The sequence below is a fragment of the Colossoma macropomum genome, unplaced genomic scaffold (assembly GCF_904425465.1).
Source record: "Colossoma macropomum unplaced genomic scaffold, Colossoma_macropomum, whole genome shotgun sequence".
Lineage (NCBI taxonomy): Eukaryota > Metazoa > Chordata > Actinopteri > Characiformes > Serrasalmidae > Colossoma > Colossoma macropomum.
The window spans coordinates 1876946-1898517 of record NW_023494802.1 but is presented as its reverse complement, the minus strand read 5'-3'; the positions used below and the strand labels follow the sequence as shown (position 1 = coordinate 1898517).

Here is a 21572-nt window from a genome sequence, read left to right as displayed (position 1 = left end):
CATTCTTTAAGAACACAGTATAAGACATTCTTTAAGAACACAGCAGCACTCAGGAATCACAAGCTCATTAACTTTGTTAACTTTATTAATGCTAATATACATCATCTAATACCACGACACTGCAACATTTGGGGAAAAAGTGCAATATTGAATTTTATCAGTGTCCTGTACTACGGAGCCCTGTTGGTGACACCCTGTATAAATAAAGGCCCAATCCCATTTCACCCCTCGCCCCTACCACTTGGCCCTCAGCCCTCAGTTTTGTGCATTCACGTCTCCCGATTTTTGTTGAGATAGAGGGGCAGGGTGAAGTGTTAGGGCTACATGGCCCTCCAAGCAAAGGTTTTTCAGACGCACAGTCCAAACTGAGTGTTATGAGAAAAAAGCAAGATGGCTGCACAACTGACTAAAGAAACCCACAAATGTGACTATATTCTCTGTTAAAAAATACAGTAACTATTGAATTATCTTATTTTATTGTCGTTTCCTTTTCTTCATAACAAACATAAAATCGCTAGTAGTATGCTGATGTCTCGGCAGCTAACTAGCTGGCCTTCCCATTTAACTTTAAATGGGACCATTCAAGGTGGAACAGGAAAATTCAAACAAGAAGCTGGTGAATATCTGAATACTGAAAAGGTTGTTATTTAATGTACACTCTAAGTGTAAATCACCATCAACAAAATGTCGTAAATAGTTTATTGTTCAGAAAAGACAATTTTACATTACATAATAAACATATAATTGAGACAGAATTGGGGTACACTGATGAGAACGATCAAGCATAAAGGAGTAGTCTATACGTTATAATAAAAAAAAAAGGGAAGAAAACAATGCCTCTTAGTTCACTGGGAAATCTATTTTTTTGCTCTACATCACACTAAAGTGAAAAAAGTAACAGTTATAAATTGAAGCAGAAAACTTCCCCTGAACTCCGCATTAGCCATCAATTCATCAAAGTGATCATGATTAATTATAAAAATGCACATCAGCAGAATGAGGGGAAAAAAACAGCAATAATGCAAAATAAAAAAAATACCTCATGAAATTTTCATACAACATGGTAAAGCGTAAATATGTTTAAAATCTAAGAAGACTAAAATGAATGCTGTCGATAGCTGTTAAGATGCTTGACATACTTTGCTTGTATGAGCAGAAACAACTATGACCATAGAGGTTGGAACTAAAAATTAGCAGTAAATTATCAGGTGGAATTTAAATTTCCATTACAAATAAAATTCCAGATGTGTTGGGAATGTGGGAGCCCCTTCACTCGTTAGGATTCGGATTTGCGTCTGGATACTGGGAGAGGTCGAAGGTCAGAACCTTACTGATAACACAGTCTCCTTGCTGCAGACAGAGAGAATCAAATTAATTACAATATTATTTATTCATTAACTCACAGCGTGTCTGCTCACTGAGACTAAAGCATCAACATAATGACAAAGATATCAATTTTAACTGCTTACATTTCAGATAAGTAAGAAAAATTCCTGTAAAGGCTTAGTTTATTACAGATTATTATAACTTACTACTGTTAAAAGCTTATACTGAAGCTCTTTTGGCCCAAAGCTCATTTAAACACCTGAAAGGTTTGAGTGCTGATGATGGTATAATCTTCGGCCTTTGGTTTCACTGTCACTAGTACAGACTTTTTTCAGAAATGTTTGTTGGTTTCAACCAACACAAAAAGGTTGTTTGGTTTCAAAAAATCATTGCCGTTTCAACACTATGTATTTATTTAAAGAACATGATTAAAGCAAAATAACATTAGAAACATCTGTTTGACTGGTTAAACTGTAATTAAGGATTCCTACATTAAAAGGAACTTTGAAAGTCTGTACATCTTTCACTAAAGGGATTTACGCTCCTTTACATAAAGGTGTGTGTGTGTGTGTGTGTGTGTGTGTGTGTGTATATACACACACACACACACACACACACACAGTTTAGATAGCATGGATTGCTAACACATGCTTCATACAAACGGCAGAAGAGATGAAGCTACGCCAGGCAGCTGCTTCCATCTCTGATGTGATATTGCAGCTAGGCAGCCCTTCAGTTGGACCACACAGGATGTATATCAATGCCATATGTACAGGGCCTTTCATGGACAGTGTTCATGGGTACACATTTTTAAACATACTAACCTCAGGATACACTCCAATTAGGGAGTCAGCCTTGGTGTAGAACTCCTCTTTCAGTGAGATGACAATGGCTTGAAAGTTCTGAATAGACTGATCCTTGATGTAGTTAGCCACCTAGAGGACAAACACAAATATAGGTGTGTATATTCTTTATGCAGGAATAGGATTTGTAAAATTACAGGATATTTGATCACTGGACATGTCTAGCATGTCTAACATCTAATAAAAAGATTTGCAGATGAAACATTATTCATTTCCAAAGGTAAAAAAGTGCTTGACTTTGTAGACATAGACAGACATGGAAACAGGAAATATCCATTGGCTTTTAATGTTCAGCTGTATATCCACAGTAAAACATTTTACTGAGCTCAACGTTCTCTTGCTGTCATATAGATTAAGACAGGGTGCCTCTTACTGGGCATAACACCAGGAGATCACAAGTTTGAATGTCGTGACTGAAAAAGTTGATGTGTTTTAGCTGATATTGACTAAATTGTGGGTCAACAATCTCAGCCAACTGTTATACTGGTTGGTCTCTAATCTGTAGTCATTTCAGAACACACAGAACGGTTCTTTAGTTTGACTATGGAGTTGTTATCTTCAGGATGTGCTTAAATACCCAAGACTGACATAATTAACAGTATGATTTGTGAACACCAACCTTGCCAATGTTAGTGTTGTCCAAGGCTGCATCAATCTCATCAAGGACGAAGAAAGGAGCAGGTTTATAGCTGTCAGAAAGGAGACATTTTATGAGTAAGATTAAGCTTTATGGGAACACTGTATAAAAATGAAGAAAACTTCTAACTTTGGTTGTTTTTAAAGGAGGACTAACCTGTGGATGGCGAACAGAAGGGCCAAGGCAGCCACAGTCTTCTCTCCTCCGGACAGGTTATCCATAGGCCTGAAACGTTTACCTGGAGCCACACAGTTGTAATTAATCCCATCCAAGTAAGGCTCCTCTGGGTTCTCCGGTCCAAGAAAAGCCTGCAATTAAATAACCAGATTTTTACACCATTCAACTAGAAGAGTTCTTCATACAACTCCTGTCTGTGAATAAAAATAGTAGATGTATGAAAAAAGACACTGTAAACAAATAGATTATTGTTCAGAGAGTAGATCCAGAATATCAGGACCTATGAGTACTCACCTGAGCGCTGCTGTTGCGTGACAGGGCTTTGTAGATTTCATCAATGTTGGTGGCGACAGACTCAAAGCATGCGTTGAAACGATCAAACCTCTCCTTCTTTATCTGCTCAAACGCCTGCTTGGCTTTCTTTGCTCTCTTCCTGGCAGCTTCAAATTCTGAAAATTTAAAGTGACAAACATTTAATCTTTTACCTCTGAAGTTCTTAGTCCTATTCTGAGGATTTGCATATCGAGCTCAACTCATTAACACTTTAAGGACAATGGCAAAAATTGTTGGTTTCTGATGTTTAAAGGGCTTATATTAAAGCAATAAGCCATGAGAGGCCATGCATTACCGCGATTTTATCACAGTGAAGGGTGTTTTTAGGCATGACGCAAAGTGGCCAACATAAAATATTATAAAATACACAATTTTTCAGAAAATAATTAAGTCATTATTAATGATAACCGACATAAAGTATTCCGCCAATAAACATAGTTCCTTTAGAGTAAGGTATCATTGGCAAGTAACCATGGATCGCTGAATTGAGCAGAAGAACCTTCAGCTGCCCATCACTGTATGTTGCAGTCATTTCATGAACTTTTTAACTTTTTGTTGTACAACAATGAACATATGATAAAGCACTGTGTAATGCATTAGCTTCGCTTTATAAGTACTTTTTAATCACCAAATTACTACCGCAAGTCTTATTTGGCACCAATCCAACAGCAACCCTCTTCCCACACTGTGGCTGAATCTTAAATGGCTCCCTGCTCCTTACATAGAGCACTACATAGAGGTTTACATACTGGATCCTGCTGCTCAACAGTGCATAATATAGCCAAAAAATAGTCATTTGGGATTCAGCCACATCCATACTCAACAAACAGTGCACTACGTGGTTGTAGAGGCTAGAATTTTTAAACTTCCATAAGCTAGCACGCTATTTAGGGAGTACGGAGCCATCTGGGATTCAACCTGGGTTTGATGCTACTTCACATTTGAAGCACGTAAGCTATTCAAGTGACATTCTTTAGACTTTTGCCGTTTTACAGTGAATCATATTGTAAGTACTTTAATTCAAGCCTGTGATATTAATGATTGAGTTCTTTTAGCCTGTTAGTCAGCTAACCAGCCTGGTTCTAGATAAGAAAAAAAGTTTTCAGCCCCTCCATTTAAACAGAAACAGGTTCTTACTTCATCAGTACACTTGGTGTTCCATGTGAGGAGCATTAGTCAGATTATCCCATTAGCAGCACAATGATTTTTCATGTCGTGGTGCAGTAATACAGAGTTCAGATGTGAGGCAGTCATAGGTGTGCGTCTATCATGTATTTCACAATGGCTTCAAATGCAGCTCAGCCAATCAGATTTCAGGACCCATCAGAACCCCTGTTTATAATGGACCTTTTTCTTGAATTTAATGATTTGCCCTGAGGTCCCACTTATGATTCTTGTGTGGGTTTATATACAAAAACAGCCAGAATTAATTTTTCAACTTCTCTTTACATCTTAGGCTGGCTTTACGTGGTGAAATTTCCATGCAACTTTAGCTGCTTGGAACCTACATGCAACTAAATTGCGCTTGAGTTGCACAAAAAGTGTCCAGCAACCCGTTTGAAACTCCATCAAAACAGTTGCAAGTGTCTCAGCACTGCAGAACAAGTTTAATGATGCAACCAATCAAAACAGTAGTAATGTATCATGTGATCACGTCAAACCATTGATTTCACTGGATCCATAGGCCAGAAAATAAAACAGGTTTACTGTTCGGCTGTGATATGTAAATGAGCTCTGTTCTGCATTGTCCTGTATTGTGCCTTGTTCAAAAGGCAGCCAGACTGAAACATTCCTTATAACTTTAGTGTGAGTGGGTGGGGCTAAACTGCTATAGGCTGAACAGGTGGATATATGTAAATGTGTTGTTTTTGTGACATCTCAGAAACAGTGAATTAAAAATGGTCTGTTTTTGCAGCTTAGTTTTCATGTATGGACAGTATAGACTGCAGAGTGAACAGTATGTTATACGTAGACCTCAAGGGAAAAACGTACTGAAGTACTACATAGTATACTGACATAGTAATTTGCACGGAATTATATAAAAAATGACTGACATGATTCAGACAAGACTAATGTACTGAGAAACACTGGTAATTATTAAATAACCCCACCTCCCGATGAAAAATATTCCTGTCCAAACAGTACTTACTATTTGAAGACCCACTCCAGAAATTTGAGATAAGAACTGATAAGCACATTATTAGACTGAAACATTATTTCGGTCTTATTCATTACTCCTATTGTCTCTCTCAGTTCCCCTGGCTCTGCTCTCACCGTCGCTGGTCTCCTGGAACTTATCCCGGACGCTCTCCAGCTTCTCCATGGCCTTCATGTTTGGAGCGCTGATTCTTTGGAGAATGCTCTGCTGCTCGTTCAGCCTCTGCTGCAGCGTGTTCATCTCTCCCTTTATCTCCTCTTCAGACAGGGCGTCCTGAGTTATGAAAGATGTCATAAAAACAGGATATATTAGTGCACTGAGCATGTGGTGATAAATCAGACAATTCCCTTCTTAAGGAGATCAAACTGAAAAAGGTTTTCTTAGGTTAGTCCACTATAACAGCTTATTTGACTTTAAATTCTGTGATTTATAAAGGATGTTCAGGCTCCAGCTGCAATATATAAGACACAAAAAAGAAAATCCTGAGTTATGATGCTACCTAGAAAAACTGCTAAATTAAAAACACATGCCGTTACTGGAAAAGAAACGCATCTCTTGCCACGCTTGGCTGCCATGCAGGAAGTAAATCGGAAAAACAATACATGAACTGATCTTTTTGAGTGCTTTTAAAACAAACAGACGGTCAAAACCTTGATTCATTATGTTAAATTCAGTATTGAGAAGGAGGCCTTGGTTGCTCTTTCCTGTAAAGCTTCAACAGCGCCGATATATCGGCTGGCTAATAATACTGACAAAGAACCTACAGTTTTATTGATATTAGTGAAATGCTGTCAATAATCAGCATTACATGAGATCCTTTTTTGAGCAGTTTTTGGTCCTAGCATCACCAGGATTCAAACGATAATAGACACCAAAAGCACCAAGACTTGTCAAAGAGACTCTCTCCTAAGTCTCCTGGCCATGGACGGCTGATAGATGGCTGTGCCCCTCGGGAGCCCCACTGCAGCCCCTTTGAACTACACACAGCAGAGCAATGACGACCCTGACCCCGCACATGTTCTGCCCAGTACACTCCACTGTAAAGGAAGGAGTCAGTAAGTTTCTCCATGATGAACCCTTTCACATCAGACCACATTAAATGTCTTTGTTTACATCTGAACATTTTCCTTATTCCGAAATTTTAAAAAATGGATGGAATTCTCTTTTCATTTCATCATACCTTAACAAACACATGCCACCATGTATGATTAATTTAACTACAAACTATAGTATGAAAATATCGTTTGTAATATGTAAGTGCAGGACTTAGCAGTTTTCTTCCCTGTGCTTCAATGAAAATCAGAACCCATGCCCCTGTATCTGTGCTGGTAAATAATTACCTTCAAGTCATCCGACAGACTGCTGTAATCAATCTCAATAAGAGCCTCTTTGGCCAGAACACTGCTGGACGTCTTCTGGCTGCTGCTTAGACTTTCCTCCTGAGAACTTCCCTGCAGGAGTTATGTAAATTACACATTACATATACATTCATTTATCCAAATACAAAGCAGGGATTTGCTAGAAAAGAACTTGGAGAATTTAACTGTACCTCCTCTTGGCTGATGTCATCCATGGTGCCTGATCTGAGGGGCAGTTTGATATCCTGCATCTTGCAAGCCTGCAGAAGATTGTGTCTGTCACTGCGCTTCTGTTCCAACTTGGTCTCAATGGCTGTCACCTCCTTCTGAAGCTGCGTCAACTCTCTAAAACACAAACACACATGCTATTGATTATTTCTCTATGGCAAGCCTATTCAGCTGAGGGTGCACGGACCAAATCTGGTCCAAGAGCTGTCTTCAGTGGTTCCGAACGCAGTCAAAATCAATTTCTACAAGAAAAGGTTATAGTTAAGTAAATGGATTGAACAAAATAACATAATGCAGGAGTTCTGAGGTAGTAGACAGTTCTGACATCTGACAATTTTGGATTTGCTTAACACATTTAATAATAGTTAGCAATAACTTAAATACCTATTTATTTAAATTAGAAATGAGTCAGACGGTATTTCAGATGAGTTTAAGCAACATTTTAAATGAAATCTTTTTTTGATGAAAAACAAGATATTACAGGCTAAATAATACACTAACGGTTCGATACGATGCAGAGGTGTCTCGATTTGATACAGCAGAAATAAGGACTGGCTGACAATCTTCCTTATGTTAATATGCTAATATTACTAGTTTAAGTTTATTAGAGCATTCAACATTACAAAAGAACATTCATAATAATGCACTAACTACAACAAACAGAAGCTTTATATGCAGTGCTTTTCTTCCCTGCTCTTGATTTTGAAGTAAAATGTAAGCAATATTTTCAAAGAAGCCTGAATGTGCCTTTATTGTGGGATTACTTGATAAACGTTTGTTATACTTAATTTAATATCATCTGTATTAAACAAAGCACTTCATTTGCTCCAGTCTTTTGAATCTATCGTTTGACACGTATTATTGCGCTCTTAACTTATCAGCAGCAATATTCTGGACACACCTAAACTTTAAGTTTTTGAAAGCTTCATCAAATTATTCAACAACTTTGAGGTTTTAGAGTATTAGCATCATATTATAACTATTTTATATGTGTATCTGCAACAAAATATGTTTGAAAACAGCAATTCCAAACTTTTGAATAGAATGTATGTATCAAGCTTTACAGCAACATAAATCATGCTACAAGTGACAGATGAGAGTGACCGCCTTTGGCCTGGATTCTGGCCAAAAGGAAAAAGGTCTTTTATAGACTCAAAGCAAATATGTTTTAAAATGTGTTGCCTAAAACATTTAGCCCATGAGCTTGTCTCAGTTTTGAAATCTGGCTCACTAAATGTGTACTTTAATATTCCTGCTTGACTGTAATTTCCTCCATTACAAATAAAAGCAGCGTAAATGGAAGCTCACTTGTTGGCAGAACCAAGCTTCTTGCGGATCTCTTCCATTTCATGGTTTTTGTCGTTGACCTCTGACTTCTTGGTCAGGTGCTGGTTTTTCAGGTCCTGCAGCTGAGCCATGGTCTCATCGATGATCTTCATGTGCCTCTGCTCTTCCTGTTTAAAGTCATTTGTTCACAGTCAGATGGATACATTCAATTAAGGTTTTACACTGGAATCACTTAAGAACGATCAGTGAATAGTAGGCGTTTTTTTTTTTTACTGGTGTATTCTTTAGGTGCTGCTGACTAACTGAATTTCCCATTTGGATTATGAACTTAAACTTGCAAGTGTTCTAAACAAACCTGAGACTGTGATTTAATTTGCAACTGTTTTCTAGGAATTAAGGTCCAGGGTCCTTATTACAGAAACGTCTTATGTCTGAAATCTTATTGGTTTACTCACCATGACAAATTCAGTTAGGACTGTATTTAGGACAGTAGCTATTATAGAATAACAGTTCTTAATTTCATAATCTTATTCATTAACTCCAGATAAGAAAACAGTATTAAACAAACATCCTAACTACACAAAATGTCCTTAACCTGTCCTAACTTTAAGACAACTTCAAAAGGTGACTTAACTTCTGTTTAACCTTCTACCTCTACTGTTTTATGCAGTGACATTTTTTTTGGGCATAATCTCAGACACTGCAGACACGTTCCCTCTTATTACCTTTGTGTGTGAATGTTGACGAAAACTTGCCAGATAAAATATATCAGTGATGGTGGTGAATAATGAGGAGAGGATTACGAGGAATAACGTTAGCACACTTGGCTAAAGTGTTTGGGAAACGGAAACTGAATCCACAGAGCAGCGATGCTCTGATGAATGGCAGGGGGCGCTCTCACAATATTCATAATCAGGTTTTTCGCATTTTAGTTTTGTTCACCTTTTTTTTTTTTTTAATCAGTAACGATAGCTGCCTATATAACTAACTTGATTATTTTGATTACACGTTTATATTTCAGGTGTGCGCATACGGTCGGTTGCTAGGTAAAAGACAGTTGATTGTCGATTTTAACTGAGTAGGTTAAGATTTCCTAACTAGAGATAAGATGCTGTAAGATAAGATAAAATTCCTAAATTAACATTTACTTCTGTAATACAAATTTGTGAAAAAATGTATCTTGACCTGTCAGATCTTAGGACAAAAATATGTAATATGGTCCCAGGCCTACTGTTTTGGCCAAGAACACCACCATATCCATTTTTTCTTGCTTGGGAATTTAATGCTGAACGTAGCGCATCTCTACACTGCATATGAGTGTTTGGCTGCTTGTTTAAACTAATCCACTGGCAGTTCATAAACTCTGTAGTATTAAGTTTATTTTTCCCTTACTTAGAACTGGTTAAGACAATTTTGTTGTTGCCACTTCTTATTTAATAAATGTATTGACTGTATTATGTACATAGGTCTTAAGCTACACACTTCACCTTTTTTAGTCTTTCAATTTCATTCTCGTCCTTCTTGACGGTCTGCTCCCACATGACGACCTTCTCCTGATCCTCCTTCAGCTGGTTCTTCTCGTAGTCAAGCTGGATAGCGAGACGAGTCTTCTGGGTTTCAAACTCCAGGCTAGAGGAAAAAGGCAATGTAAATGTAATTAAAGCTTTTCCTCCCCTCTTCAATTATTTATCTGTTTACTATTTTCAATGTCATGTTAGTCAGGTCAAATTAGCACATAATTCTCTACAAAATCAAGATAAACCTACCGTTTCTTGGCGATCTCGTTCTGTCTCTTGACTTTCTCCTCCTCGAATTCACGAATGTTTCGGACTCCGATCTCCTTACAGAACTCAACAAACACCTCGTCCTCCACCTGGAAAGCAACATGATCACGGTGGATAAACACACAGGCCTCTATTCCACATACTACATATACTCCTTTATGTCCATATCAGTCTGGTTGTAAAACTGCATAATCTCATTAGAGGATACTATTATACACCTAGTTCTTTAATTATGTTGCTACATATTGTGATTACGATATCAATTCTTGAGCAGTATTAATGATGCAGATTTTGCAATGTGATATATATGGTGTCTTACCAAGTTCATGCGGTCTTTAAGCTCCTTCATGTCTCTCTCCCGTGACTGGATGATCCTCTTGATATCATTGATACGAGGCCCAAAGTTGGCCAGCTCACTCTCCAGTTTGGACTTTTCCTAAAATTCAAACAGCAAGAAGTATAAGATAGGGGATCAGCAGATATTGTGTGAAGTGAAACTACCCTAATTTTAGTCTATCTAATATTTCTTATTTTTAGATGGTTGTGCTCTTATTGTAAGACTGTCTAGCTTATTTCTAGACATTTTTGTATCTGTTTTAGGTCAGTTTATCAAGAAAAATCCTCACTATATTGGCAGATAATTTTGCTGGTTTAAAGCACGTTTCTTAAAACATGCAAAATTATATGCCAATATAGGGAGATAAATTTACTTTATAAAATTTACTTAATAAAATCACTTAAAACAAGTAATAAATGTTTGGAAATAGGTTAATCTTAAAATAAGCTTACAACAATCTCAACACGAGAAATACTAGATTCACTGACCAGATTTAAGATCATTTTACTTGCCAAGATACCTTTTTTGCAGTGTACCAATAAACACTGCGCAGCTTAAAATGACTGATGAATGACCATTTTTCCCCACAGCCTTTTCCACCAGAATCATGCTAAATTTAACTTGTGATAACATCTCACATCAAAACTTTTAAGAAAGCAGCAAACAAAACACAAAAAGTAAAGTTTTGTTAATTCCTGTTTTGTTCATTTTTAGAACATTTGGGTGAACCTAACAGATCACTGTGAAATGCAGACATACTACATGACAGCACACTGCTCTTTACCTGCATGTTCAAAGACAGATGGCGAGTCTTTGTCTGCTCAAGGTCACTCTGAGAGTACTTCAGCCTCATCTGCAGGCCATGAGCCTGTGACTGCACCTGACGCAACTCAGCCTCCTTTCTTTTCGCTTTCATTTGCTCCTACAATGGGGAAAAAAAAAAAAACATTCATTGAGTATGTCCTCACACTCAGGTAGTCTTACCAGACAAATAAAATAGTAGTAAGCTTGGGAGGTTCACCTTGAGTTCATCTGTGAGCTTCTCCTTCCTGTCCTTCAGCTTATCCACAGCTTTCTCGTCCCAACGGCGAGCTTTAGCTTTCAGATCACTGGCACCTCCTGAGATCACACCAGACTTCTGGAACAGAGTTCCATCTAGAGCCACCGTCTGGTGAGAGTGAATAAAACAGATACTGCTATTTGGCTCACACAAAAGGCATATGCCACACCTAATTTGCGGTATAAATTTCAAGTTATTGCCACAAATTACAACTATTGCCATTTATGTAACTCAACAGTAGATGGTACGTATATGCATATGTTTTGGACAAGTCCCATCATGGATGTCTTCTGGTCATACGGTCAAGATGCTTTCTCTAATAACTTGGGAAAATCTGTACACAAAGATCCCTGGAATTTCTACTTGATGACTCTGCAGAACTGCCTTTATTAAAAAAAAGATTTTTTCAGCCAGCCTCACAGCAGCCAAAAAAGACAATATTGACAATATGGTATAAACCCTCCGTCCCTGCATACCTACTTTGTCTTGCTTATTTTCGGTACGTTACTGTTTTGGAATGTACAACGGCTAAATGAACAAATAGGGCCAAAATAAGAACAACTGTATCCTGGTCAAATACTGAGAAAGAACTGTTAACAATAATTAGAACATAGCAACCTTCGCTAACTGATATGAGGATAGAAACTCCAGTATACTGTGTTAATTTATTTATCTATCTATTTATTTATTTATTTGTCTTCTGCTTTAATACATATGTCTTTTTCTCTTACATGAGCATACCACGAACCATCACTACTGTCCTCATTGATGTTGCTACTCTGGTATCTAGCAGTAATTACTGACTCTATACTGTATCTATTGTGAAGAGCCGTATGGGCTTTCTGAACATAGTTCTTACGTTCTGTGTGTTAACTTGTTAATAATATATTGATCACAAAGTACTGCTATTTGGCTTGCACCTATCTTACACTACAACGGTACTGTTAACTTTAGTCCAATAAACTGACAGAGCAACGGATATTTGTGAATAATTACTTTAATATGAACATAACACTAGTATGATTCTGATTTACCTTGCAATATATTACTAACACAATGGTGAATCAATAGCATTACATAGTTATACACTGGCCTGTACTGTTTTGACCAAAATAAATTTCCAGAAATAGACAATAAAGTTATTCTACATTTGAAACTCATACTACAATTCTGCTCAAGTAATCACCACCACAATACATCAAAAAAAAAAATACTAGTGCTACATTGACATTAAAAAAGCTTTTAGGAGAAAAAACACAACACAATCACTCACATCGGCAAGTAAAATGACTGAAAATACTACTGGGCCTCTCCTAATAAAATAAACCCCAAATGAACAGGGATTATTAAGTCTCATACAGTACCTTGTGTCTGTAGGGCCCCCCAAAGGCAATCCTGCGAGCATCCTCCACATTCTCACAAACGAGGGCGTTCCCACAGGCATACTGCAGTGCTTTTTTTATCTGCGGCGGTTCGTAGCGAATGACATCGATCACCAGTTTGGCACCACGAAGCTCACGCAGCTTCTCATCTGTCGGCTTGACCTGTCAGTGGAGAGGACGGTGCAGCAAGGGCACAAATTCATTCATGACAATCTAACTGTAATAGATCCTCTATTTAGCTTACTTTTCCACTGCTGCTATGAGGTTAAAGTAGCCAACAAGTAATAAAAGCTTACACCCCACTAATTAGCACCATACACAGCATCACTGCATGTCTAAACTATCACAAATTACCTTAAACTGTGTGGAGTTGATCAGTATCTCTAACAGACTTGATTATGTGTTTTCTGACACTGTGTGACTCACTGATACAAATAAAAATTGACAAAAGTATATTAGTGATCTAAAGACAACTGTAGTGACAATTTGAATTAGGAACATAAAATGCTGTCCATTGTTTTGTCCCATTTTTATAGATAACAGTATGCCATACATGTATGCGAGATACTACATAAGCAAGTCTATTGGCGAAAATATGCTAAATATGAAAATTGCTAACTGTTAGGGTATACGCTTCTATTACTTATTAGCTTAATTATTAACTAAATAACTAACTAAATAAATAGCAAACTCTGGACACCAAAAACTTCATTTGGAGATGGGGGAGAAGTTGTGGAATTTTTTGGTCAAACTATTGAGAGCAGGTCTAAATGCTTAAAATAAATTTTCTGAATGTAGTTAAGTAACAAGAACATTCTAAAATAAACTGCAGATGGTACCTCAAGGTAATCGAGGGGCAAAAAGGTTTCAGGTTCTCCTCGCTGTTCTTTTATATACTGGATGCAGTCACGTCCGGTCTTCTCAGAGTCCACGATGATGGCATCCATGTTTTTGCCCAGCACTTTGGTCACAGCAATCTGGTATTTCTTCTGAGTGGGCTGACACAGATCTATGAGCCTGCCATACTGGGGAGAAAACAGAAATGTTTCCTAAATGGAAAAATCTGAATATACGTGGTGTCGCAGACAAACAAAAGCAATCGATATTGTTAATATGATCCACTCGCAATGCAGGGCTGAACAATTTGGAAAAATATCTTACAGCAATTTTTCTGACCAATATTTTGACTGCAATTTAAATGCAATTTTCACTACCAATTAAGCTCTTCCCCCTCCAACAAGACCAGCATTTCCATTTTTTCAGACTTGAGGCTTGAATGCTCAAAGTAGTGCGCCAGACTCTGTATTATAAGGTAAATTTCAGTACTTAAAACAATGTTAAATAAGATATATTTAACATTTTAAACTGTGATATTGCGACAAAAACAACTGTTCAGTCCTATTACAATAAACTACAGGAACTGTCTTTCTGAGCAATAGTAATACAGTATAAGAATAGTGGGGGGTGTAGTTTTTTTACTTGATTAATTGAATAGCACTCAATACATTAATCTATTGTAGAAATATAAATCAAAGTTGCAGCCATAACTGTGGAAAAAATAAACCGTATTTGCATATCGACTGCCTTACCACTGAGCCAGGGTACAGCCTCTTAATGCTCTCCATGATCTCGGCTTTGCGCTGCTGTCTGCTGTTCTCCTGTCTGTCTATACGAGCATCACCAAGCTGCTCCATAACCTGGCAAAGAAATAGGAATCAAGTGGTGATGCTTTCCCTCTCATTTGAAAGGCAGACAACCTGTATTAAACATACAAATAGTGCTTTAGGTAGGAGAGAGCTGAAAAAATATGAAGGTTATGAATTCACGTTTCCTCTTTTCCATACTTCACATAAATTATTTTCATCATTGTAACAATTAAAAATAATGAAGTGTGGTTTTGTGTACTATAATGAAGGAAAGAGCCACATCAGAAGAATAAATAGGTATTAATAGAAAATGTGCATATAAAATATTTTTAAAAATAAACATACAAAGAACCTTGCATAGATAGCTGGAGCTGACTACTAAATTAGAATAAACTGGGGCCCAACTGAAAACAAGCCCTGTAGTACCTGGTTGAGCTCCATGTTAATTTCATCAATCCTCCTTTTGGCCTGCTCCACCTCCTCTGTGAGCTCCTCTTCCATTCTCTTCTGTTCATCCAGAGACTGCCTGCATGACAGAAAACAAAGATAATGATACTAAAGCAGCTTTCTGAATGATGTGGAGTTTTGGATTGATTATAGGTATATACGCAGATGTTTAGACACAATGCTGGTTTCAGTTTAGTGTGCTGCCTGTACCTGCTCGTGGCGATGTAATCCTCAAGCTTTTCGATGCGTTTCTGGTTCTCCTCAATCTCTCTAATCTTCTGCTTGATCTTAGCCTACGGACAAAACAACATTCACTCATCAGCTTCTTTCTGAGACATGCTGCAACCTTCTTTACTAGATTTGATTATACTTCCTCCTCTATACCTCCGTTTCCACTTTCTTCCTCTCCTCCAGGTCCAGGCGGTCCTGGTCAGCTTTCTGGTCACGATTAAACTTCTCCAATTCCTGAGCGAGGGTGGCAGCTCGTTTGCTAGCTTCTTCCTTCAGGCGATGATATGCTTTGACCTGTACAAAGAACAAGGCAGATAAAAAGAAGGATAAGTAATTAAAGGCGTATTATGTTTTTTTGCTTTATTTCTCATGAAAGAAACTGGGTGCACAATATATTGTAAGATAGTCAGGATCCAGTATTGACCTTTTCTGTTAATAATAACAATAATGTAATCCAATAACCATTTATAGTTTCACATATGCAGCAGCAAAAACGCTTTAGAATGAAAAAGTAAATGAAAAAAAAAGGGAAAAAAAGGAGACAAGACAAAAATAAAATTACACAGAAGATAAAGTGAAAAAACACAACACAACTGATGTGTATAATATTTAAAAAAAAAAAAAAAATTTGAATCAAAAAGATTCTTCTTTTCTTAAAACATCTGAAAAAACATCTGTATCTTTTTGTTCACCTGATTTTCCTCTAGCTGGAGGTCCTGGCCCTGACTTTGTGCCTCCTCTTCCATTCGTTCCTCAAACTCCTGCCTGGCCATCTCCACAGCTTTTTGCTCTCGGTCCAGCTCATCCATGTCTGCCTTGCGTTTCTTGTAGCACTTCTGGGCATTCTGCAGGGACTTGCGTGCTGCCTCGAGCTTCTTAATCTTGTGAGCAGTGTTCTCTTTTGCTTTGATGTACTGTGGCCTTTTCTGGTTCAGTTCTGCGTCCTTCTCCCTTTTAGTTGAAAAAAGAGTAACCTATGAATTTGCTACCTAAAGGAAAACTAATGGATTTTTAACTTAATCTCTATTTGCCTTCTCAGTAGCATGTGGCTGATAACCAGGTACGACTTTGACATATCTCCTGTTAGCACTTCATAACTGAACAGAAAACGTCTGACTCAAACAACATTTATAATAGAAGGTAAAAAACAACGGCGCAGAAGCAACCAGACACAGACACAGCAGACACAGCTAAATCTGTTAAATCACTCACTTGATCTCCTTCTCCACTGCCTGTTGCTCTCTCATCATCCTGCCCAGCTCTTTCTTCTTGTCCTTCAGTTCCTCTTCCACACGGTCCATGCGTTTGCGGTCTTTTTCAATCTCTTTGTTGCGCTGGGCCAGCTCCCGGTTCAGCTTCTCAATCTCAGACTCATTATGGTAGAGCTTGAAGAGCTGCAGTTGAACATTAGCCCGTACCACTTCGTCCTTCAGCCTCTGATAGCGCTCAGCCTGAAGCAGAGAGAGAGACAACGAATAAGAATGAGGCATCTCTGTAAAGCTTTTTTTTTGTGGCAAGATCGGTCTTAAAAGCACTTTGTATAAGAACTACAGATGTACAGTGATATTTGAATCATATCGTGTCACCAAATAATTAGAAGTATCTCCATCAGACATGATTAGATTTGAGGATGAAGTCAAACCGATATTTGATAATGCACTTACAGTACTGGAAGGGCAGAATGTTGGCAGGCTACTATGCCAAGATGTCTGCATTGTACCCATTTTACTGCACTTGTAACACACTACAAATAAATGCTACATTTTCTCCGTAATGCTATTCCTGATAGACTTAGTACGAACATCCACATTTTCTTAATGCATGTATTTGCGTACTTGCATCAGCAGATATGTCTTAAAAAATATCAGCCCAAAAATCTGATATTGATGCATTTTAAATACAAATGTTTCAATAAAATTAACTAAATTTTGTGTTTCTCACCAAAGTATACTGACAGCCAACTTAACTATATTGCGCTTTTCGTATTTCATATTCTTATGAATATACACAGGCATAACACGTAAAGCAGTTTCTGCTGCTTGGGTTTCAAATCACACATGCCTCATTTGAATACCCAATTAAGTAAAAACAATTCTGAGCTAAGATTGGACACGAGTTGGGATATCAATCCACGGATGTATTTTCTTTATAGAAAGCAGTCCTTCTCCTTCTAGAGATAATTTTGATAGATAGAAAAAGAAAAAAAAAGCGAGCCTTCTAAGTAAAATGTACAAAAGAACTGCACACCTCTTCTTTCTCCTGCTTGGCCTCCTTTCGCTCAGCAGCTATGTTCTTCTTACGATGGTAGTTGAACTGAGTGTCCTCCTCAGCCTTCACCATCTCCTTCTTACAGCGGTCATACTCCTGAGCCAGCTCACCAGAGCGAGAGATCTCCTCAAAAAGAGCTGTTCTCTCCTTTGGGTTTTTCATGGCAATGGACTCCACCGCTCCCTGTGAGACAAGCAAAATGGAATAACAAGATGTAATATTGTACACAATTCGTTTAGTCCCCACATCTGCCAGTTAGTGGGGTTGGGAGGAAAATCGATACAGCATGTTATCTCTATACTTTGTCTGGCAATATTGTATCAATACACGAACATCAAGTATTGATATTTTACAATGTAAATTGCAAATACGCTTTGAAACTTTTGGTACAAGAATAATAAAATCAATTGCTTTTCGGTCCACTAGGTGCTGAGTTTTTTTTGTGGTGAGGTCAGCAGAGGACCTTGGTCAAAACAAATACAGATTTTTTAACAAGGAAGGAACAAAGGAAATGGATATGACAAATGTGATTTGCAAGGAGTGTTATCTAAAAAAAATAAAAGAATCCCTGGGAATACTACAAACATGAGGGCTCACCTCACACTCCACCACCCAGAAATAGTGTTAATCGATGTTGGCAATGTTAAACCAGCTCCATTAAAAAAAAACAAACAACACTGGACACACTTAGCTTGACAAAGCTACCTTACAATTCTGAGTGAGCTAAGGAAAACATCATCAACTGCATGTGCAAAGACCTGCATCCACACAATGCTGTGGAAAACAAGACACTGGAACCCAAGTATGTGACTCCGCTGTGACATTTTTTTCACCAAAGCTCTAAAGAGAAATGAAGCTTACAGGGATAGGACTGCACTACCTTGCAATGCGTGGATATCAAAGACAGTGGATTCCTATGTGAATATAACAGCGCATTATCTCACAAAGGACTGTCGACTGCTGTCTCATGTTCTCCAAACTAGAGCAGTACATGAAAATCACAAAAGGGTAAACACTGCATTCCTCCTGTAAAATGTAGCACAAGAATGGGGAGTTGCACATAAAACCTGGGGGTTGTATATGCACTTGGAAAAAGGTAACTAAGCTCAATACAAGGTGGCGCAGGACTGCAAAATGTTTAAAATCGCAATAATATTGTATCATGAATTAAGTATCGTGATAATATCTTATTGTGTGGATAAACCCTACCGGTTAGGTGGAAAAGTTTTACGAGACAGAGAGAGACCTTAACGGGAATCCTTGCTTACTTAATTTTTTTCAGTAAACAGGACAAGACAAAGATCTGAATTATAAAACTGTACTAGTTCATTTAGCATTTAAACTCCACAAATATGTTGCTAAAATATGGAACACCATAACTAACCTGAAAGACCAGGAAGTTTCTGGCCTTGATGAGAATTCCCAGTTTCTCAAGTGCCTCGCTGTAGTCAGGCAGGCCCACCACTTTATTATTAATGCGATACTCTGATGATGAACCTGTCAGAGGGCAGGAGGGAGAAAAAGAGAAGTACAGTAAAAGTCTCCACATGCAAGAAAGGAAACAGACAAAAAAAGAATATTTTAAACAATATTTGTAATGAAATCTACAGCAGCAGGGGGCAATGCATGTCATCGTTATATATCATAAATTTTCACAAAGGTTTTTGTACCTTAAAAGTAACTTTTTCCCATCACAAATGTTTTTGATTCCTGAGTCATGTGTATGAGTTATCGAATTCACTCCTGTATTATTTTAATCTCCCTCTTGAAGACTGTCATATCGCACCATTTTTAAGCATATAAACGACTTCCTCTGAGCACTATCCAGGCTAAAGTAAAGCCTCGGCATGAAACATTGCATATCGAGAAAACATCTTCACCTTAGGGCTGGGCAAATGTGATTTTCATCGCTACTGTGATAAATTACATGCATCTTTGCCTGTTTGGTTTGATTTACTGCAGAGCATTAAACATTGAATAAAATAATTTGCATCCACTATTTTTACCCATCACCACTGGTTCGTTTTGGTCTGTTACAACTTATCACTTCTCAGAAAAATTAAGTATCATGACATATTGTGCATCATGAAAATTTCTTGAAATACCATGACACTATATTTTTGCCATATTGCCCACCCCTGATTTAATGAGTATTATCATACCTATAATGACTCTGGTGAAGTTGCGTTCCTCGCCGTTGTCCTCCTGGTACACCATGCTGACGTACGCACGATTAGCTGCTGGCTTACCAACAGGAGCGCCATGAATCAGGTCTTTCAGTGTTTTCACACGCAGGTTGCTGGTCTTCTCTGCCAGGACGAAGCTGATGGCATCCATAAGGTTAGACTTGCCTAAAAAGAACAGTGAATATGTATTATTAAGGAAATGTGCAGCACAGTTAGCACATTACCACTTTATTATTAACATGCAATTCACAAAAAAAATATTTTTAGTTTATTTACAGTTGACAATTTCATACAGTAGACGTTCCTGCCAGTACCAAGTACTAACTTTGATGAGAAGCGAGTTCTATGAGATAAATAAATTTTTTCCTGTTCTTTTCCCTAAACAGCTAAAAACAAGTCTGCATGTGCTGGCTTATTCTTATTATTTTTGCCCCTCCTAATGTTAACCCACCAATGAAAAATTCTATTACACCTTTAAATAACCGTGCACCCACATCAGAAAGAGCTTTCAAGTTTTAAACTCTCTAACAAGGGGACTTCCACCATTTATTTTCAAGTTTTTTGCACAATTCAATTGTTGACAGGTAAACAAACTTAGCTGTACATGCAGAATGTAAGGCAAAATGATCCCCAAAGAAAACATATTCTTTCAGATTTTCCACTATTTTACCATCATCCACATTACATATAAACATCCAGAAGACAAGTGTAAGTTTACTGGTGGTTTTGGATAAGAAAAAAAAAGGCTATCTGTGTGTTGTAGTCATGGCGACCCCTGGTTCCTATCACCACCACTGTAAAGAACATCTGTGTTGGCAAGTTCTTTCACATCAAATCAGTCTGAATGACTTTGTTTATATCTTAACCACTGAATTACAGAGAAAATTTGAAAAATCGGTGGATTTCCCCTCTAGCACAGAAACCAGACCATGTCCTCCTACATAATAATGTTAAGCCGGAGTAGCTCTCTCTAATGGGACAGGGGCTTCATAACCACTCCAGACTTTCAGACTAAAACGATTTAGCACATGGAAGATGTGACACAGAAGACTGTAGACACTTGCACGAGACTGAAGTTGGCTTCTTATTCGTATTTCCAGTTCACCTTAAGAGATACCGCAGTTATTATAATAACGCTTAAGGCGCCACAATGAAAGCGCTAACCATTTAAGGTGGAACGGGAAAATAAGAGCTGGCGAATAGGAAGCTAACTTCAACCAGGTCATGAAATAGTTCTGTACATAACTCATGGTTCTAAACACAAACACTGCCTTTGCTAGAGAACCCGTTTCAAGAGTGTAGTTAGCTCTCTGTTTTGAAAAAAGACTTGTTGTCATACACCGTTAGCTAGCTAGCTTTAGCACTTTCCTACCTGATCCATTCGGTCCGATGATCGCAGTGAACTTGTGGAAAGGGCCGATTATCTGTCTCCCTTTGTAGGATTTGAAGTTTTCGATCTCGATTAATTTTAGATAGCCCATTTTAACTGATGTAAAAATGCAAACAAATAAAGAGAGAAACAGAATTCGGGGTTTTAGCTAACGTTAGTTAGCGCTAGCTAAGCTAGCACAACAGCAGTGCGCAAAAGCAAAATCCCGTGCAGCCCCTCCAGCGGCGAAAACAGACAAAAATACGTCATAAGCCGAAACAAATGCCAAATAAATTTGCAAGGTTACATATAATTTTCGAATATGTATTTCTCCGGGTCCCACTGCGCTGTATTTCGGGCTTAAAGCCCTGCAGCTAAACGTTCAGTGCTGCGCGGGACCCCAAATCCCGTAAAATCTCGCGAGATTGGACCAGAAAACACACGCGGGTAAAAACATATAATAAATTCTAGGGGGTTGAAGCCCATTTCCTCCAC

General features: G+C 38.0%; 1 protein-coding gene across 1 annotated transcript; it reads right to left on the bottom strand.

The window, feature by feature from the left end:
• Positions 1 to 685: 685 nt before the first annotated feature.
• On the bottom strand, positions 686 to 21490 carry LOC118822280 (structural maintenance of chromosomes protein 1A). The gene is made up of 26 exons (XM_036591221.1): positions 21081 to 21490; positions 19685 to 19873; positions 18907 to 19019; positions 17502 to 17705; positions 16467 to 16705; positions 15947 to 16205; positions 15408 to 15548; positions 15234 to 15316; positions 15003 to 15102; positions 14520 to 14627; positions 13770 to 13955; positions 12913 to 13092; positions 11510 to 11656; positions 11273 to 11410; positions 10471 to 10587; positions 10134 to 10240; positions 9855 to 9996; positions 8389 to 8534; positions 7044 to 7197; positions 6835 to 6945; positions 5611 to 5767; positions 3298 to 3452; positions 2983 to 3134; positions 2809 to 2878; positions 2151 to 2261; positions 686 to 1350 (listed from the first exon to the last, which is right to left on the bottom strand). Exons 1-26 carry the CDS (start codon positions 21187 to 21189, stop codon positions 1270 to 1272), a joined length of 3699 nt encoding a protein of 1232 aa, XP_036447114.1. The 5' UTR covers positions 21190 to 21490; the 3' UTR covers positions 686 to 1269.
• Positions 21491 to 21572: the final 82 nt, after the last annotated feature.